The 21,473-nt window shown below is 39.1% G+C and overlaps 1 protein-coding gene across 1 annotated transcript; it reads right to left on the bottom strand.

Annotated features, from left to right (window-relative positions):
- Positions 1–1,847: 1,847 nt before the first annotated feature.
- On the bottom strand, positions 1,848–19,851 carry syt9a (synaptotagmin IXa). The gene is made up of 7 exons (XM_079161847.1): positions 19,689–19,851; positions 12,098–12,593; positions 11,363–11,918; positions 4,669–4,789; positions 4,401–4,572; positions 4,020–4,149; positions 1,848–2,197 (listed from the first exon to the last, which is right to left on the bottom strand). Exons 1-7 carry the CDS (start codon positions 19,834–19,836, stop codon positions 2,135–2,137), a joined length of 1,686 nt encoding a protein of 561 aa, XP_079017973.1. The 5' UTR covers positions 19,837–19,851; the 3' UTR covers positions 1,848–2,134.
- Between the last annotated feature and the right edge of the window lie 1,622 nt (positions 19,852–21,473).

Here is a 21,473-nt window from a genome sequence, read left to right as displayed (position 1 = left end):
TATATTATGATCTATGCAGAGATCAGTGGCTCAGCCAGGTAAGCCCTTTTAGTTGGCTTCATAGACCTCGAGTTATGAGTCAATATCATTCTTTTGTGAAAAAAGTGGGTTTTAAAAATTGAGAATTGGAACAGCAACTTCTACCCTAATTGAATTCAGTTCAGTTGTTGCACGTGAGAAGCCATACAACTTGTCAAAAGTGATACTCTTTGTCTCTGTGCCATAGAGTAAATGTCAGACATAATTATACCACCAAGTAAGATGATTTGTGGAAAGAGTGCCTCTTCCCTTCCATGTTACCATCCACCTGGCTGGATCACAGTTGTACAGCCTACTAAAAATGTGTCATAGACAGCGCCCACTAACAAGACCTCAACAAGCAACCCACACACCTCTGTCTCTGCAATGACAACCCACACCCACCCTCTCTTTTTCTCTCTTTTAGATGATATTCCATCATGATTCACACACACACACACACACACACACACACACACACACACACACACACACACACACACACACACACACACACACACACACACACACACACACACAGGTATATTCAGGAACAGAGTAAGTAGACAAGGTCATGCTTATTAATAAGCAGATGGCAGCAACTGAATGCTATCTGCCCTTAAGGCAATATGGGAAAGCCTTCACACTCATATTAGGAAAAGCTGCATTATTCATCTGGAGCCCTACAACATCAAACCATCCACAGATAGCAGCTTTCAGGGAAACCTCCTCGAGTTAACGTATCCACAGTATGAGAGTGACAGATGGAACAGCACAGTGGTCAGGTAGACATATTGCTAGCATTGCTTCTGTTATTTCATATTCATCTTGATCACAACTGAGGTCCCAGGAAAATAAACTATGTTTTGAGGGGATGTTGCAAACTGTGTCGGCAATTTGAGAAGTTTTGTAGTGCCCTGAATAAATAGTTAAATACTTAATTTCCCAGGACTTTAAAGCACTGAAACCGTAGCGTAAAAAAGTGAGGACATTTTTTTTCATGATACTGTGCGTACATTGTATTTTATGATATGAACAACCATATAGTTTTACAGTACTAGCTTTGTTTCCTTGGTCTTTATATTCTATGTGAATGAAGCAACATAAATATAATATACGTACGAAAGGGGAAAATCTTGTCCTGATTCCGACAAGAATTAGTTTGAACTACATTCAACACATTACACCGAAATGTTTATTACAATTTGAAAACGATAAACATATTTATCTCTATATTGGCTGTAACATTTTGATGAAATGGCAATGTAAACGGCCAAAGTAGTATTTTAAATTCTCTTCCTTCAGGTTGTTTGGAAAATACAACTGCTCTGAGGATTGTGCTTACTGCAGCTTTGAATTCTCCACTAAATCTGCATACACTACAATGTATGTAGCCTGGAGGATATAGTCTGTGCATGTAAACATGGTAGACATTTTAATCGCAGTTACAACATTTTATTGTAACTTATATTTCCTTAAATGAAGAAATAAAACACAAAAAATAGACATATATCAGACATAAATGATTGTTTTTTATGAGGAATGATATTTATTGATAACATTTAACATAATTTTCTTACAGATACCGTCTAGAAATCAACCGTCACTGTACATCAACTGACAGAACGACATATCCTATTCCCAAAAATAGAAATAGAAACAAACCAGGAGAAGATATCCCACCAAACCATGACTTCATGCACCAATTCATCACCAAATTTAAAAAAAACAAAAACAGTATGGCAGTTCAACTGGTTGTAGGTACAATGTGCAAATACAGACTCACCTCATTAAAACAAGTAACAATACTATGTAAAAAACAGTAACTACTGTATAAACCCAGGAATAGCACAGACTCAAAATGTCTGCATACGCCTGTTATTTTTCTTTTGGAACATTATAGAAAAGAAAACATCCATCTTTGTGGTCATTCAACATGCAACTGATCCTATCGAGCGGAGCTCAAGACAGTTTGTGTCTCTCTTTTCAGTATTTTATCAATGTATGCATTCATCTTTTATGACCATTTGTGTGCAGCACTCAGCAGCACTATTGTCCAAAGGTACAGCCAAGGCTTCAGATCGATTGGTGCTCTTATGTGAAGTGTTGCTCAAGGCTACGGAGAGGGAGGCGTCTTCAGAGAATTACAGGATCCTCCCTGACTACTAGTCCCTTGGTACTGCAATGAAGAGTCAAGCACAAACAATGTATCAACAGTTAGAGCTGTGCCATGCATGTGCAAAACAAATCCTCTCTCACACATCACAGATACAGTCCTATCAAATAAAACCAGAGCCAAATATTCTAAATCTGAGCTTTTCATCTTGAAACCTCCAAATAAATGTAGTGACCACCTACATGGTTATGAATTGGGCAGCAAAAGAAACAATGAATTATTCCCATTTGTTTTTTGATTCTAGTGAAGTCAGTTTATTTATATATTCACAACATTTTTGTGGAGTAGACTGTGTTACTGTGTTTCATTTACCAACTGGGAATACAAAAATAAAGCTTTTTACAGTGGCTTACTTGGCAAACAAACTAGTAAATAGACCTGCCTGCATTTGAAACCTATGGCCATTTTAGGACTACTTTACAGTTTTGGGAGTGGTGAGGATGAGGGGCTTGTGAAGACGACCCCTTTGACTGAGATGAATAGGGAGGAAGTAAATATTAAATGGGATTTCTTGAAGCTTCAATGTAGATTTCAAAGTAGCCTCCTACTCTAATAGCCCCAAAAGAAACATAAAAAGCTCAATTTTCCGTTTTCTCTCATTGTCTCTTTGTATTTTGCAAAAAGGAAACCTTTGATGTGCACACAAAACACACAATAAAGCCATTTTCCAAGCTGAGTGCACAGGTCAGAGATACCATCTATCAGCTTCTCAGCGACACTTTCTCTTCTCTGCTGTAAGAATATAATCTTCTTAGCTCTCTCCCTCATCCACTCTACTGCAATTGCCAGTACTTCCCGGGAGTTTTTTTTTCTTTCTCAAGGGTAGATATTTGGATAATTGCATTCTTTTTATTTATCACATATTAAAAACATGATACTACCCACAGAGAGCTGAGTGGCTTTCGTCTAAAACCACATGTACCCCCACATGCCCGGTGTTTCCCCCATCAGCCAGATATGTACAGGGCAACGGTTTCTCTTCACATAAGATTATGAAATCAGATATATAATGTCAACTAGGCTATAGAAAATGGTTTCTATCTAAAGGAAGGTTTTGCTTTTTTTTAAACACTTTACTTTGATGTTCAGTAGCGTACAGCCACATTCCCATGACTGCTGATCAAAAATCTTCTCACAGCATGATTGTAACAACACACTACTGTATCAGTGAATATTAATGAGACCACTGTGCCTTCATGGCTAGACAGTGATACACTTAATCACTTATTCATATACACTTACTGCAGTTTTTCATTCAGCAGTTATCACCGGTCTTGCTGTAAAATCTTTTGTGTTGCTCAAACTTAATGTTTTTCATAAATGTCAGTATTCCATCTATTTGCCTTAAGTAATCTTCTTTTACCTTCACCGTCAACTTTTATCATGTCAAACATGTTGACAGCATACATGTATATTATACCACATGGATACATAAAGCTTTTTCAATATTGTCTCTTGGGAATCTACATTTCGAACTCACTTTGGTTCGTAACAAAAATCTGCCTCCAACAGCTAAGAAAAACATTAAACATTAAAATAAAATAGTATGGAATTTAACACAGTTCTCATGGTCTATTAATATCAGATTATAACCTTCTACCAAACTTCAATTAATGCATTTTTGTTAGAATTTGCTCTAATATTTGCTTGGTAACAGCATATTCCTGCCTGAGGGCTAAAACCTGAATGTGTCAGAGCAGTTTTGACGGTGCAAGTATCAAATGATGTTGTGTGTGAGCAGAAATGTGTTCATGTTCGTAATGTGGTCAGTCCCAGTGTATGCATGGAAACACATGTCACACCCATCACAGTAAAGTCACCTCACCTCAACAATTGGATGCCAGTGGGCAACAGGTTTTCGGGGACATGTGAGCATTTCACTCCAGTGTTCTCGACCGAGGCTGTCGGCATCATTGCCAACTCGACACACACCAATGACCTCATTATGGCCTACGCTGTAGGTGCAGGAGGGAGAGAGAGGACAAACATGTGATCACAGCCCACCATGTGTTCCAAAAATAATGATGCACCACATTTTGAGTGTGAAAACTGAAACAGTCAAACTAGTTCAAAAAACCCTACAATGCACACAATGAAATGAAATGTTTCATAATTTTGTCCACCAGCATATGAATTAAAAATGACTCATGCAAACGAGGTGCAAACTACTGTATGACTTATATAAAGCCTTGTAAAAGTTCCTAACCGGTCGTAGTCCATCACTGCAATCAAAAGGCTGATCTGCTCTATATTTTCTGGAGGGACATCAAAGACAATGGCCTCATTGTAGACGGGATTCAAAGTGTTCCTCTTTGTCGATGTCTTCCTCTTCTTCAGTCTGCGACCATCACACATTAGTGAAACCTTCACATATGGATCTGTAAAAGTGAGAGAAGCACAACGGGAAGATATTCATTTTAATTCAGGATACCAGTGAGACTCAGTAGTTACAGGCAATATCAGCTTCTAATTACCAGATGCACCAGTGATATCCATGGCCTTGAGATTGCGGGCCTTTATCATGGTGATGGTCAATCTGCCGGCAGTGGGCAAGTAACAAAGCGAAAACATCAGATCCCCGAGATCCACATTATCCTGAAAGACAACACAAAACACATTTACTCTATCATCAGCTTTTTCTTTCATAGTGATATCATATCTTTTTTATTACTACTCGTTTTTGTTATGCAAATATCTATTGTTTTTTAAAAGCAACTTTACTCTTTGAATTATATTAACGACATTATTTCTAGTACTGCTGCTTTTCATCATTGTGCACTAGTCGAAGGTGAAGAATAATGCCGTGGCCATCTGACATTTGGTTACATAATTGAAACATCTCTCTCTCTCTCTCTCTCTCTCTACTCCCTGCTGTCACATTGCTCAAATAAAAGCCTCCCACAGTTCACCCGACATGGAGACTTCTGTTCAGCTGCAGAAAGGCAGAAGCTCACTTATCACTTGCTCTTAAAATAACTTCACCAAAGAAGTGAGAACCAGGAAAGCACACAAACATGTCTGGTGAGGACAACTCCTCCTCCAGTAGAATCCCTTGCTGATCTATTGGTTTTGGGAGATGGCATTTGTATTATGAATCAGGTGTCACTGTAATCATTCTTAAAGGGAAGCTCAGTGAGCTTATTGTGTGAACATAAAGCCTGAGAACTACGAATATATGGTGTCGCATTGCTAATCAGAGCTGCTATATTAACTGTGATTAAATCACGGCTTCTCATTTTTTTTGTCTATAATGGGAGATGAAAGTATGAAATTAGTGTCAAATTGTTATAAAAATCCTAAACAAGGACCAAGTGAGAAACGCTTTTGTGGATTATTTCAAGCGAGCTTCACCTTTGTGAAATAGTTCCTTTTCATGCTATTTAATTTGCCTTTGTAACACACACTTAATTGACTCTGCTTGAGCTGAACAGTATAGACAGGTGTTTATTAGCCAAAGTACAATATGTGCTGACTGTAGTTGATCATTTACCTAATAAACTGTAGAAATGGAGGGGACAAAAATGTAATTATTGTTCACTTATTCATCTTGGTTGATTCAACTTTATTGTGCGAAAAACAATCATGAAAACATATTTTCAGAAAATAGGTAAGCATGAGATACAGTGCGATAATATGCATATTTGACATATGTCTTTGGAATTTGCAGTGTCTGAAAAAGTTTGATTAGATTGTAACTCTATTATGAAAATAGGTCAGGATAAAAAATCTCTCTGTCCTCTCTTTGTCACTCACACACATTGCTATTTCTGCTGTCTACGATGTTTCAGCATTGCTCAGAGTTAATGTTCTTTTCTTGACATGGCACTTGTTTTTATCTGTAATCTGTGAGAGTGTGTGTGTGTGTGTGTGTGTGTGTGTGTGTGTGTGTGTGTGTGTGTGTGTGTGTGTGTGTGTGTGTGTGTGTGTGTGTGTGTGAGTGTGTATGTTTGTGTGTGTTTGATTGTAGGAAAGAGAAAGCGAGGGAGTGAAATAGGGAGAGAAAGTAAAAGAGTTTAAGACTTCCCAGCCTGAGACCTAAATTGACATGTATCTTGACGTGGGACTTTTATTACAATCAAAATAAAGTATTCAACAAGGCTGTGGTATAACACATTTAATTTACATGACGGATAAACTGACAATCCTTCTAGAACATGCATCCCCATATTTAATAGTAATACATTGTATTACACAAGCTTTTTATTGCCATTGTCGTTTTTCAAAATTATAAAAAGCATGTTCTGTGAACATTCAATCTGTTTCTATTACAGAGCTAAACACGCAAAATCTGTCGCTGAAAACAAACCATATGGTCAATCCCATTGGCAGTCATGATTTAATAATGATATCGTTCCTATCAATTAAGTCAACCAATCTACAGTGATTATGCTTTCTACTGCGACGGATATAAAATGTACTTTCTGAACTGGTGTCCAAAGATTAGCTTGTTTATGAGGGTAGGGCATGTGTGCAAATGTCTGAAAACAAGCATTTGTGCAAGTGTAAGAGTCCGTGTGTATTGTGTGTATTGTGTGTATTGTGTGTGTGTGTGTGTGTGTGTGTGTGTGTGTGTGTGTGTGTGTGTGTGTGTGTGTGTGTGTGTGTGTGTGTGTGTGTGTGTGTGTGTGTGTGTGTGTGTGTGTGTGTGTGTGTGTGTGTTCCGCATGAGCTCAGTATAGTGAGAAATTTACACAAAAAAAACTGCGAGAATGGAGATACTGTGAATCTCTAGTCCCCATTGCCACCTGTCATGTACCATTCTATTCCAACTGGGCAACATTGAAGGGCAGCAGTGTCAACACCGCCCCACAAAATGATCAGAATTTGAGAATTTACCCAAAGATATGAATATTTTTATCAATATCAATTTCGATCTGACAAAACTAGCTGAACAAATATCTTCATATCATTATTCTCTGCATCTCACTAGCTGTCCATTTCTCTGGCGGCATACAGTACATGGTCATGACTTGCCTGCAGTCAGACATGCCCATAAGGCATCACTTTGATGTGAGGAGAGTGTTGCTGCTGTATTTAGCTTTTTGAGAGGTCAAATAAATTGCATTTGTGCATGATGGCTCCTTACTTTTCTAACCACAGTGCTGAGGGTGCTGGTCAGGCCAAGCAGTCATCCACTTCTGCATGACACGTTGTGACCCCATGTGACTATGAATCTGTCAAGCTGGTGTGAAGGTGGTGTACTTTGCCCCTGTGAACTTATAGGGTTCATTAGAGTCTGAAGCCTGAGAGTAGCAGACGGTTACACATTGTGACCCGAGTACATCAGCAGAGGCAGAGTACTCTAAACATGTTTTCCTGGTCCTCAAACTGATAATGCTCCATTTACACAGTAACACTACATATTAACACTATAGTATTGTAGTTTACTGGTTTTGCAGTTAGTTTACAATAAACGTATGTACTTTATCCATTTGTACAGATATGACATTGTCATGAGCATATGATTATCTTATTATTCCTTGTCTTTGTCAACAGTGTTGTGTGAGCTCTGTCAATTAAGTTGAGTAAATGACACAAGATGAGTGTCAATAAACATCAGTCAAACTACAACAGCTGCATCTAATTAAACTTACAGTAACTAAAACAACATTTTGAACCCTTTTCCAAATATTTTCTTCTAGGATTTACATGCAGCTGTCTCTTAAGCTGTGCCTCTTTTATTTCCTATATGTACTGTAATGTAAGGCCATGGTGTCCATCAACAGCACACAAATTCAAATGAATGTATTGTGATGACTATTTATATACTTTTTTTTTTTTATTACAGTAAGAACTCAAAACCCAGTTAGACTTTGTATGTATTGTGAAAGTGGGACACAGCTGCTGACTTTGTGGATGTGCCAAGTGTGGTTAAGATGGCGGTATGGCTTGTACTGTGTCGACATGGCCCACATGTACATTTCAGTGCAGTAAGTGTGGTCAAGCAAAGACTGTTGATCCATGTAACCTGCCTTTGCTTTCAGCATTCACTGGTTGCACAAATATTTATATATATATATATATATATATATATATATAAATATATAAAAGAGAGAAAGAGAGAGAGAAGGATTATTGCCATCAGAATGGAAGAATGGTGTTATTGATGTATCCCACTGTGTCTAAGTTGTTGTCTCCTCCCTCTACACATAGCTCTTCTTCCTGCTTACTTTCACAACTAGAGAAACCACAATGGTGATTATGGAAATTATTACTGAAATTCAAGGAGCAAATTCATTAACTGTTAGTGAATTATGATCAAAAACAAAACAACATACACTGACATTGTGTACTGTCATTCCCAATACCTTTCTAGCGTTGTAAAACAGCTGCCTGACTAACCATTCCTGTATCATTTTGCTTCTTGTCAGGTAGCTGCCTCAACATGAATATTTGCCACATTCCCATTCTGAAAGAGTCTGATGTCAAGTACTAAGAACATTTTTATTTTGGTTAAAGGTTTTCAGCATGTCATAGATTCATTTTGTTATTATAAATAACATATGGGAACAAGATATGGAAGATATGCTCAGGTATGCAATTATAGATGGTTTTACAGCTGTTACACAAATTCACCAGAAACAGATGCCTTTCAGATGTGTTTCTGCTGTTGTAAAGCAAAACTACCATCTGGCATCAAGATTCATACACAAAAATGATAAACGGTGAAGCAGTTATTCTGAATGATAATGAATGTGAGAATAAAATGATGCATCTCTCTTTACTCATGCCACAGCAGTAAAAACACATAGACTAACTTCAGGTTTTAACAGGTTTCTTTACCCAGCTAAATTACTGATATATCATTATAGTACTCTGCCTATTTTAGTTTGGATTGACAGTTGGATCAGTTGCATTTGTAGTGAGGGACAGAGAAGCAAGAGACAAACCTTGACACCAGCAAAAATAAATTATGTTTTGCTTATTAGATACACAAGAAACAGACACACACAGCTGCTCAGTCACATGGTCCTGTGCTGCTTTGTAGAATTGACTCTGTTTTGCTAAATTTTGCCAGGTAATTGTCATTACAGTTCAGCTTTCATCAAAGTATTTTCTGAGAGAAAAACAACACACAAAAGATTTCTGATATTTTTGAATGCTTTTACATTGCTAAAAATATATCCAACAGTAAAAGAAACCCTTGCAGTCAGACAGTTCAACAAAGGTGAACTATGACCCAAACTGTCATTGTTGACGTCCATTGCAGTTTATACACTGACTGACTGTGTTTGTTGTCTCGTTGGACCTATTTCAGCAGTGTCGCCATGTTTCCAAGATTGCAGCAATACAATTGTATCGTTACAGATATAACCGAGGGCAGGAGCTGTGGAAATGTAACCCACCACGACACCTGCACTTCATTGATCTTGCGTTACTGACCTCCCTAGGATGTAATGAATTGTCTGCTGCAATCAATAGCAAGGATTCCTGTCCATGCCACTTACGCATGCTATGAAGAAAGGGATCAATGTTAAATTATAGCTGGATAAGCTCACACACTGAGATGCCTATCAATGAAGCAATCAGTGAAAGCATATACTCAAAAATATTGATGCATATTGTCCATTCCACAATCGATTTGTCAGATATATTTCAACAAGCCTTCAAGGTGTCTTAACAGGAAACAATCAAAAACATTGAGCTCTGACTTCTGTGGACAGTGACAAATCCTCAAACCCTCATCCTCAAGTCAGGTGTTGCACAAACGTACTCTCTCTCTCTCTCTCTCTCTCTCTCTCTCTCTCTCTCTCTCTCTCTCGGTCCTCACAAAGATAGTTGTATAAGAGCGCACACGCACACACACTCTCGCACAGTCAATAACACGATAAGGGACTTTGAATCCCGCAGGGCAGCCTTGCCCTGGATTTAATTTACATATATTTAAAAAAGGTGCGGTCGAGGGTACTGAATGTAAGATAGGTAGAAGATACAGTAAATGTGTTTCCTCATGAAAATGTATCTCTGTCCTTCATCTGTATCAGCGGGCTGATGTTATCAGCTGTGTCTAATAAAGGGAATTTCTGCATTTGCAGAGAGTCGTTGTTTTAATTTACTGCTCTCCAACATTTCTTAACTTCAGTGTACATTTCAAAGATTAGAAAGGCACTGAAGCAAATGTATAAAATATATTATATATCAGTAAATATGCCTGAGATATTGGGTTTTTGAGATTGTTGGTAGTGGCTTGTCTGTAAAATAGTGCAGGGGAGGACTTTGTCCAGTATGAACCGATATTCTGCTCAATGCTACAAGACTCTCACCGGCAGCGAGAGACATAAAAATATTCTTTCTTCAAAGTCAAACCTATTAACCTGATCTACCAACTAATTCTTCTCACGTTTATTCAGAGCTGACAGCTCAGTGTGTTGACAAAGGCAGTCAACTTTATTTGATACATTATACTGTCATTGAGAAACAGACTGTGCAGCAGCGTGATCTCATGGTGAAGCGTATAAATAGCATGCCACTTACAAGGAATATTTCGTGTGTCATGTCTACGCATTTCAAGGTTTTTGTGTGTCATTTAACGCCCCCGTTCTCTTAACTCGTCACATACAGACGCACAGTAGCAGTTTTAAACAAATGGTTAACGTTGTGAATTCAAACAATACTACTTTGTTAGGTATATAGGAAAAAATCATGGTTTGGGATAAAATAAGTATCTTTAATTCGTAAATTAAGTTACGTACATCAGTTAATTAATTCGACTTATTTACTCAATGTAAATAAGTCGAAGATTGAATTTTGATTTCACATGGAACACAATCAGCGGTCTCCTGAAAGTCATGTGTTTGTGCGATCTATCTATACACTCTGCCCTCCTCCCCCTGTGGACTTTCTTGCTCTTTACACTGGGTCACCTGACTTCTGGGAGGGCTTGCTCTGAGAGTTTAATATTGCTGCGGCGTAAAATGACAAACGAGAGCAAAAAAAATGCATAATGAAGAAATTACGTAAGAAATTGGCAGGTCATCACTGCACCATTTGGTGATATCAAGCTGTGTGCTGAAATGAAGGACTCAAATTTGAGCCAAATATGTAGCTCTCAATAAAATTGCAGCGAATCGTTCAGACTTCTTAAAACACCTTTTGCTTTTTGTGGCAATGATAACAAGTTAAATATAGCATGGCATATCTAAGTATTGAACATAAGAGCTGACTCACCGAGGAGACGCACTGGATGTCCCGGCAGAGTTTCGTCTCCCTGGGGAAATCTGCCAGATCCAGGAAGTTGTCCACAACCACTTGGCCAATAATGTCATGGCGTGAAAACCGGTCAAAGTCATAGACACTGAAGTGCAGCTTACGTGTAGGAAGCTCAGAGTATGCCACAGGAAACAGGAAGACCTCGTCAAACACAGGATTTAGCGTCTTGCGGTGCACCTTGGTCTGGTGCTTGGTCTGACGATCAGGGAGAAGGTAGATCTTAACATAAGGGTCAGAGGTGCCAGAAAAGTCCTTGGCTGGGAGTTCCTCTGCTTTGTGGATCTTAACTATTAACTGTTCCAGGTCGCAGTCAAATTTGAGGATAAAGTGGAGGCGCCCACAACCCTCGCCTCTGCGACTGCCTTCATCTCCCTCAAGGGAGCGCTGTTTGTAGAGTTCCGGTTTAAGGCGTCCTAGGCCCAGCCCCATTCCAGTGAGGGAGTCCTGTCTTTGGAACTGAGCCACGTTGAAGTCTGGGTTAGACAGGTTCATATGCCTGCGAATGGACCCATGTCTGTTGGCAGAGGAAAACAACAAACATCACCATACAACATCAACGGATTGAAAAACAGTTGGCATTGAACAAGGTTGAGGGCCATCAGCACTGTTCATGAGTATAAGTGATGGATGGGAGCACAAGTGTTCCAAAAATCTAGTAGCTCTGACTAAGACAAAACAAAAAGTTATACTGACCCAATTTCAGATATTAGGTGGCCAGAGGGTGGGGGTTCAGTGGTCTGTCTCTGTATACGAGGGTTGGTGTGAACCCCATTTTCTCGGCTTTTAGTCTGGGCGTCAAGTGGGATGTCTGGAGATGTGTGACTGATCTTCATAGCTGCCTCTGGTGTGGCAATGACCACAGGTGGTGGTGATACTGGAGTTACTGGAGCCTCCACTGACACCACAGACGCCACAGGAGTGGGCTCTCTGGCGATGGAGCAGTGTGATGACTCACGGCGGTTGTGCGCCGGGGGGTCCACGGCTGTGTAAACTGGCTGCCTGGATTCGGGCAGCGAGGGCAGAGGGCTCATCATAGGGTTGAGGTGCCCATGGGCCTCCTTGGTGGTAGGGGAGAGCACTCGCTCTCTCCATGGTATCCAGCAGAGCTTCCAGGAGACAAACAAGGAGACCCCAAACAGAGCCAAGCCACAGGCAGTCACTACCAGTGACAACAGACTCACCGATATATCTGAGAAGGTGACAAGAAAGACAGGAAATAACAATCTGACAGTGAATTCAGTTTGCTTCTTGCTTTGTTGCAAAGCTATACCTTAACCCCTTCATCATCACCATTATTAGCAACTTTGATAAATCAAGGAGCGCGAAAACCTTTTAAAAAATATTTTATCATTGGATATTTGATATGTAAAGTTGGTTACTTAGTAACCGGTGGGGTCATATTAACACTATGGCCTTACAGTTCTTAAATGGCTTGCAGGGATTTTTGAAAGGAAACACCGCTTGTGTATATGCACTGCATGCACATTACACATCCTTGTTTAAACAGAAGTTGACTAAATAGGGAAATTATCTTGGTCTTAACCTCTTGGCAGAGAAACCAATATTTCACCATTTCTAGCGGTTCTGTTTTTTATATCTTAAGATTAGACTTACATTTACATTTACATTCTAATATTTTAAGTGTGCTCTTAGGGCATAAACAGAAACCAATATTTGGCATTTTTCTATCTTTCTTAACTTAACCTTTTTACGGACTTTTTTAATAACATCATAATATGTTAACTGTATTACAGTTTAAAAGTATTGATTTAATTTAGATTAAATTTAAGAGCAGCAGATAAAAAAAAAACGTAATATCAAATGTTTAGTAGTGTTGCATAGTTAGTTATTTTGAGAGTATTTTTTTTAAGCAGTGTAACTGTTGTAATTACACTGTACAATGTACTATTGTTTGGCCCATTACTCCTTGTACTTTTCTGTAAGTGGCCCAAAATCAAAAAAGTTTGACATCCTTTGCATCAGAATTAGTTTTTAGGACAAATTATGCTTCTTTGTACTACATAACAAAACATTTACTTATCTTTGTCTTATTATAACAGTGGTGTTTCTGTGGGGTTTTCCTCTCTTCTTTTCTTTATTTTGACAAGGAATCCTCAGCAAGATTAATTAGAATTAACTATATTTATTTAATAATCCCCTGGAGCCTCATATCTGCCTTCAAGAGGATTGGGGATTTAGTGGACATGCTTATTTTAAGTTTATGGTTACAACGTTGTATTATTGTGTAAACAAATGAAAACTGAGCTTGTCAGCATCAGCACAGACAGGTAGAAACCAACTAGTTTTATTTGTCAAGAACAATAGATAGCTATTGGCACACAATTGACACAAAACAGAGAAATTCATAATGAAATAAACTTTAAAGATGTCAGATCTAAAAGAAAAACTAATACTATGTCAAACACTTGCCTATTCCAAACTTGTACGAGTTGATTTTAGCTCTATTGACTTTCTCTATCTCTTTTAGTAAAACAGTCAAAGCATATGCTTGAAAAATTGAAGACGTCGATATAAAGATAACAGTTTGGTAAGAAATGGTTGTTGTTATTTAGCCATGTTATTAAACCCAACCAGACCCAACAACTCTTCTGCAGTAGTTGTAGCACCAGACATGTTCCAGCAAAAAATGCTACGGTAGCTATCATGCACAACATAAATGGATGTCAGTGTACCTGTGGGCAAGAGCAGAAGCAGTGCCTGTGGGAGTATAAAAGCTTTACAGGAGTATCACACCATTTCACAGTCTGTCAAGTAAGAGTTAATGCTTACAAAGCATGGCATGAATATTCCTACAGTGCAGTTGTTTACACCAGCACGGGGTGTGCGAGTCACCGTGAATAGGGAGGTGAGGTGTAAACCAACAGAGTCTCCGAGGGCTTTCTGAATCTTCTCTGTTCTCAAAAAGTGTGTGACTCTTCCCGAAATAATTCCTTTTTTAAAATCATTGAAATAGTACTCAGGTCCAATCTAACATAAACTCTTTTTTTTTTAAACAGAAGTATTGCCTAATTTTTTGCATGAACTACTCATATCAGCTAATATACTTCACCAGTAGAGTTTAGATCTGCATGTAGGTCACATTAATACAAGGATGGAATGCATTTCCAAGATCAGTTCTTTTTCAGACTACTGTACCTAGTTTAGTTATCAAAGGCAAACACATTCTATGTACTGTGCCCCCTCACTCTCTGTTCTCCTATGCATGCTTTAGTTTTCATGAGGTGAAGTGCTGAAGTACTGATTGGGGAAAAAAACAAAAGACACTTGTTTTGCAATAAACATATAATTATAGTGTTATGAAATAATAACTAGCTCTACAAATATTCTTCTAAATCTTAATGAGCTTTAATAACAGCCGGGTGCATTTGGCCATCAAGAGCAAAGAGTACATTTATTGCCACAGGCAGCAATTTCAGTGCATTGTTAATCTTGAAATGGCTTTCATCTGTTTTTCCCCCTCATGTTAATGTATTGGTCCAGATTTTTTTTTCAAGTCTACCCTAACACAATACTCAAGTGTCCATTGAAATAGTGAGGTCACTCTTTACTAGGCTAACTTATTTATTTGAAATGCTCCCCATACAGGTCCCTGAGTGTGTTTTTAAAAAGATCCAATCTGTATTATCATATTTTATTCTGATAGGTAAAGCTCAGAGAGTCCGTATAATTGTCTTGTACCTCCTACTTCAGTCAGGTGAGTTTGGTTTTATATGAAACTATACTTCTAGGCTGCAAAGCTAAGACTGCTGTTTGTGGGCTATAATAATAAACAATGTTGTATTACCTTTGGATTTAAGCCCCTTACATTAGAATTTAGAAGTCCAGGCTCCTGCACAGTGTGTTTTAAATAGCATCGGTCTGCTGTATAATCCTAACCATGCCTATTATTGGTTATACGTCTCGTTGTATGTGAGGCCAGTGATACAGACGTGTGACCAGTTTATGTGCTGACTCTGCAATGAGCTATTAATTGCCTACAGTAATATAGCAAATTGATTTTGTCAGGTAAATAAACTCAAAAGAAAAGTAATAAGTGTATAATCTATGTATTTACTTTCATGATAATAATGAGTATAGCTAACCTGAGTAAATACCCCCTCATTTTTTAGCATAGCGTGTCACTTTAATGGGCAAAAAACTTCAGGATTTCAAAAGAAATCCATGTTAATATGGTCTAAAGAAACATACAAATAATAATAAATATAATGAGCATCAATCATATCAAGTAAATGTTCCTCTCATGATTATCAGAATAGAGAATGTAAAGGTTTTTCATTTGAGTCGACTAATTTGCCGTGTATCTATTCTGTGGCTAGCTGACTTTATAAAGAAAGTGTATATGGATACCATCGGTATACGAATAAATGTGAATGAGAGACAAATTGTAAAGTTCTTTGTCTGGTAAATGCTGTCTAATTTCAGTCATTAATCCTCTTTAAGTCTTTGCTCCTTTTCTAATGTTTGCACTCTATGTCAATATAAAATCCTGGATATCAAAATATGCCATTGAAGTTTTAACTAAAGGAGTCTGTTGTTTTGCCCATCTCCTTCCACTTACAGAGCTGTATGCAATTTCAGTGGTGTTTTTAGTTTTAGTCTTTGATGATACTTCATTTGATTGATATGACAGAGAGAGGATTTCTCACCAAGAGAATAACATGTGTTTTTAAGATTAACTAAATCACAGAACATCTTGCGACCAGGAATCAGCTTGAACTGAATCACACCTGGCAAGCTCGACTACACATCTGATGTAGAGTTAATTCTAAAACATTTACAATGGAATGCTGTAACACTTTGTTGCTTAGCTTTTATATTTTGTTAGTCAATTAACATTCATATTAGTCTCAAAAGACTAAGTAACAAAGACTGACAATAATAGTTTTGTATAACCTGTCCTCCAAACCCAACAGCGCTGCCTAATACAGGACTGGTTCTGTGTGTGGGCGCTGTCATTAGACCTCGCACAGGAACTCAGACAAACTGTCCTTTCTGTGCTTCGAGATCCTGTCAATACCAGAGTATGTGTGATTTGGGAGAATAATGTGGAGAAATTGAGGAACGTGCCATCTGAGGACACTGAGCCCACAGTCAGCTTGGCAGGCCTCCTGCAGAGGGCCGCTAACAGCAATCTCTGGAAGGACTCAGAGACTGCATCACAACAAAGAGGGTGGACCAATTTTAGTGCACAGGACCTTCAAAGGTGCAATAGTGTAGGAGGCAAACAAGTGCTGAAAAAGCAATATATGAAGTTCTACCTCCTGAGATGTTGTGTTTTGCCTTAAACATATGTCTGTGTGTAAAAGCTGTATTTATTGGAAATTGCTTAATTTTCCCCTCGATTTTCAGTTGTCGACTTTAGCATTCATGTCACCCGAAAACTCAAGATGGTTGTATAATTGTATATTTGTGAGGATAAAAAAAACTGCACAGTGACTGATAATATTACATATTCATTCAATTTGGGTTAAATTACCTTGAAGAGGCAGACTTTGACGTGAAGCGTCCATGTTTGTTTGGGAATATTGGAGTATTGGAATATTTCAGAAAAAGACAAATTTCCCAGCAGATGTTGACATGCCTGCTATTTATAACTCAGAAACTGGTAATTGCGATAATTCTGAAAATACATGAACCCAGCTTAAATCTTGTCCAGGAACCAGGCGGTAACCTCAGGTTCTGAAAAGTGAAGCCAACATGTAAGTTCCTTAAACTTGCATTCTCTCTTGTGGCCATCAGGGGGTGACTCATTTAGTTGCCAAAAAAAGTCTGATTGTATGGAAGTCTCTGACAAAATGACCCTACTTATTACTTGATTTATTACCTCAGTAAACATTGTGAACATGAGTTTAGGGTCTCATTTCTTAGTTTCAAGTCTTTTTCCTTATGTATATTTAGTAAATTATGGTCCCATTTAGAATAAAATAGACGACAAAGCAGGGTACGGTTTATAGGGCATTGCTACCTTTTGATTGACAGACCACTACCGCTACCAGAGCCGTACATGGAGGCTCTACGTCAGTCCTCTGCAGTCCAAATGTGGTCACTTCTTTTCTCTGTTTGCAAAAAAACAAGATGGCGACGGCCAGAATTCAAAATGGCGTCTGGCCAAAATGCCGAACTCGAGACTTCAAAACAGCAGTCCACAAACCATGGGAACCATGTCACGACGACTTCTTACAGCCAGGAACAGGGACTTACTGGAGTCTTGTCATCACCGAGAGGTTGCCGGGCAACCGGCAGTGATTCCAGGAAGTCTGGCCAAGAAAGAATCCGGCACATAACCCCGTAAAACCCACAACTTCGTTATGACACCTTGGACAGAGCCAGGTCAGGCCAGACGTTGATATGAGAGTGGTATTGATCCTCTAATCTAACTGTCAGTAACAGAGCTTATAAACACATTTCACTAAATGTCTTACCCTTCAGCATAATAGGCCTAAAGTCACATTAATTCGATCATTAAAAAAAGGGTGGGTTGTATTGATTCATCTTTCCACTGTGTGTTCCAATTACTTACTTATTAATGGATCACTCTGATCAGGGACAAAGCCAGATGTTGTAAACATTCAGGGCTCAGCCCAAACCTAGCATCCTAGATTCTTTTTCACATTTAAGGTTATTATGCACTATTTTTCAAGTAATTTGATAATAGAATGCGAAGAAATCTTTACATCTTTCCAGAAAGACAAGATAGTTGCCAAGGACGAAATAACATGTAGAATTTATATCGTATTTTGTATCTAATTGTTCTCCATCTGAAAATAATTTTGAACATATAACACAAGAAATGTCACTCCAGCAACCTAAAATAAGGCAAATTCTCAGATATTGAGTTACATGGGAATTTGGAATATACAGCATTAATAATCTTGAAACCTATTTTTGTTATACTATGCTGTGTAGTTCACAAAATTGATTTGTAGGTGATAAATCCATCTTCCCATAATAATCTGGGCATCTGTTATTGCAAATTTAGGATCCCCAACATTTCCGAGTAGATTTGTTCATCAATACTTTGAATTGACCATTATGGCAGAGAACAATTATTCAATTATTTTAGATTCAGTCAGAGGAACTGAGGGGCAATAACAAAAAGTTGAAGGTATTTCAAAAACCTACACACCTAAATGATTCAGGGCTTTTGAGAAATCATTGTGGGCTGGATCCCCAGAAGAAACCCATCCGCTCCGCTCCTGACTCTGATTATCTTTCTGCTACATTAACCTTTACCAGTATGGATCCCTGAACTTGCCGGGTCATGATTCTGTTTGTCCAGAATGTTTGTGAAAACACACACAAATATTCATAAACAGCCCTTAATAGAGACACTGAATCCCATCCCATCTTGAACTCTGGTTCAAAGGTATTTGGAGTTTTTTTTCAATTGCTATCTACTACATTCGTCATTTTAGTATGGGTGCTGCCATTATACTGACACATGTCAGCCGGAACTTAAATTGAACCTCATAGGAAAGCCATACTGATAGCTAACTCCACTACAGCACATACTGTAGAAAACCCACTGCTTAAACTGGAAAAGACAAGACAGATAGGGCCTATATGATGGATGAGGGAGTGAGGAGAGAGCTAGGAGATTAAGGAATAGAGGAAATCAGGAGGAGGGTTGAGGGAGAGGGGTGTTGAGAGGGACAGAAACAGGGAAGGAGTGGGAAGTCACAATGGACTTTCATTTGCTGAGGAATAATTGATGGTAATGCAAACCAATAGAAGCACAATGAATGGAGTCTGTTTGACGAGGATTGCAAACAGGTAGGATACAGTAAGTGTGCAAGCGCAGGTTCAAGTGCAACTCATTCAGGGAGGATAATAGCCTTTGTGCAGTCACTGCCTTTGTGATGTGTAGTTCTGCGACTATATCACTGCTGGCATCCGTGCACATGTGTCAAAAAGGAAAAAGGAGAATGTCAGACTTTTTACAATGTAGATTGTAAATAAGAACTGAAAATTATAGACCTAAAATATGTCTCTCAGTGAAAAGGAGAGCCCGTCGCCTCGCAAGTGTATTTTGTTGCACAAAAGAAAGCAAAAATGTAGTAAGATGATTAGAAATGTGAAGGATAATTGTTAAGATCGAATTTCCAAAGAAAGGGTCTTGGTTGGGAATACATTCTATCCAATAGCTTCACCACGCATTGTTTGAGTTTTAGGCGCAGAATGTCCAATGAAAGAAGACACATGCACGTTCACTTCGATTCAATTAAATGCAAGCTTTGCATCAAGCGTGCACATGATGCCTCACCTGAATCCGTATAGCGTGGCCTGGCAAGGTCTCGGAAATAGTAGATAAAATCCAGGCAGTGTTCGTTCTGCACTTCCCCCTTCGAGCAAAGATCTGACAGGAGTTCAAGTGCCTTTTGACAAATCTCGTCATCTCTGTCTCCAGGCATTTCCCACCAGCATCCTTATAAATGAAGGGTCTCGTAGGCACCACCAGCACACCACTCCGTCCGCCTGACAGTCGCTATTCCACGCTACTCAGCACGGCTTCTGGAGCCAACCACGCAACCGGCAGCGGCACGCCTACCCACACAATGGAGTCGCTCTGTATTAGAAAGAGCGAAAAAGAAAAAAACACTATTCCAAGTGATCCAGAATGCCAACAGCGTTTTCCAGATGTGAAACACAAAGAGTTTATGTCACAGTCAGGAAAACGGTCCCCTCACACTGCTGCTCTGGTTGAAAGCCACCGGTTGAATCCACGCATCGCCACTGCAGCGCCGCGCGCTGTCCAGGGTGCTGGATGTGTGCGCGCTTCAGAGCCGGACTCTCGCTACAGTGAATCTTTGCACCAGGCGGTCCGTTGTCTTTACGCCTTCAAGCGGTAGCGAGCTCAGGTAAAGTTGAGCAGCATTTTACAAGAGGGAGGGATAGATGCATTCGAGAGCGGTACAACCTGTAACAAAAGCTACGTTGAGCCTGGTGTGGTTTTACGTGCCTGCACGTGGCCAATCAGAGGATGACATGATTTTTTTTTCTTCTCCGTTTTGTGAAATACCCGTGGAATCTTTATCTCTGCCCAGCTGAGAGAAATTATCTTTTCAGTGATCTCTTCACTCGTGGTCCTGGTCCTGCCAAGACAACTGCAGTTATCTGCAGTGACATGTTATGATTTATCTTGCCATACCCTGAACTAATTACAAATTCAGAACAGGCGCTTGTTCCTACTCGTTTCTAGATTGCTCAGGGCATAATTATAATCAACAGCTCCATATATTTCTCATGGGACAATCAATGTCAATATTTTAAAGAGTGCACATTGTCGTGCTGTCATTCCTGTTGTGCATTTACTTAATCGATCAGTATGTAGTTCCTCTGAAGGCACACCCCTTCACCTTCACTGAGTTGATTTCAGTGATCGACAAGCCCAGCAATTACCGCATGGACTCTATGTGATTTCAGGGCGCATACTATCACACTTCAGTGGATAAAGTAAGAGCCCGAGTGTGTGCACCGCCACACCATAAGTGAAACGAGGCAGAGACGTCACAGAAAGACATATACGGTTGGCTCTCTTTTATAGGTTGGCTCTATGGTATACAGTAATGATCCTTCGATGTAATGGATATGTAAAGAAATCATTAATGAGGTCACTGAAAGAAAGAAAGTTGAAAGAGGATGCAAATAAAGGGAACAAAGAATTTCCTCATGTAAATATGTTTAATCAATATAACTGGGCCTCAGGATGTCTCACGCTTTCTGATAATTTCAAAAGGGAAAAAGAGACAAGGGACTATAAGCGAAAAAATTACTAATAAATGGGAATGCTGCTGGTGATTCTAATGCTTGTTCCACCAACAAAATGCCCAGCAGTCATCTCCCATCAAAGATAAACATTTCTTCTAATGAGCTGTGCCTTTGTGCATTTATCTCTTTGCTCTGCTGTCTCACAAATGGCATGTTTCTCTTCTCCGCACAAGATTTAAGATGTTTATCGTCAACATTTGCGATTTGGAGCCAATGTAAACTCCCGGGGTAAACCGAAGGGGCCAACACCCTAGCACGAGGAACTGTAGGTTGGGGGGGG

The sequence above is a fragment of the Pholis gunnellus genome, assembly GCF_910591455.1.
Source record: "Pholis gunnellus genome assembly, chromosome: 1".
NCBI lineage: Eukaryota > Metazoa > Chordata > Actinopteri > Perciformes > Pholidae > Pholis > Pholis gunnellus.
Note: the sequence above shows the minus strand (reverse complement) of the source record. Positions and strands in the feature narration are given on the sequence as shown.

Coding starts and splice junctions, on each gene's coding strand:
- syt9a (XM_079161847.1), bottom strand. CDS start 19,836: ATGCCTGGAGACAGAGATGACGAGATTTGTCAAAAGGCACTTGAACTC. Junction 4,790..11,362: donor ACATCCAGTGCGTCTCCTCG/GTGAGTCAGCTC, acceptor GTTGTCTTTCAG/GATAATGTGGATCTCGGGGA. Junction 4,150..4,400: donor GCAGTGATGGACTACGACCG/GTTAGGAACTTT, acceptor CTGCACCTACAG/CGTAGGCCATAATGAGGTCA.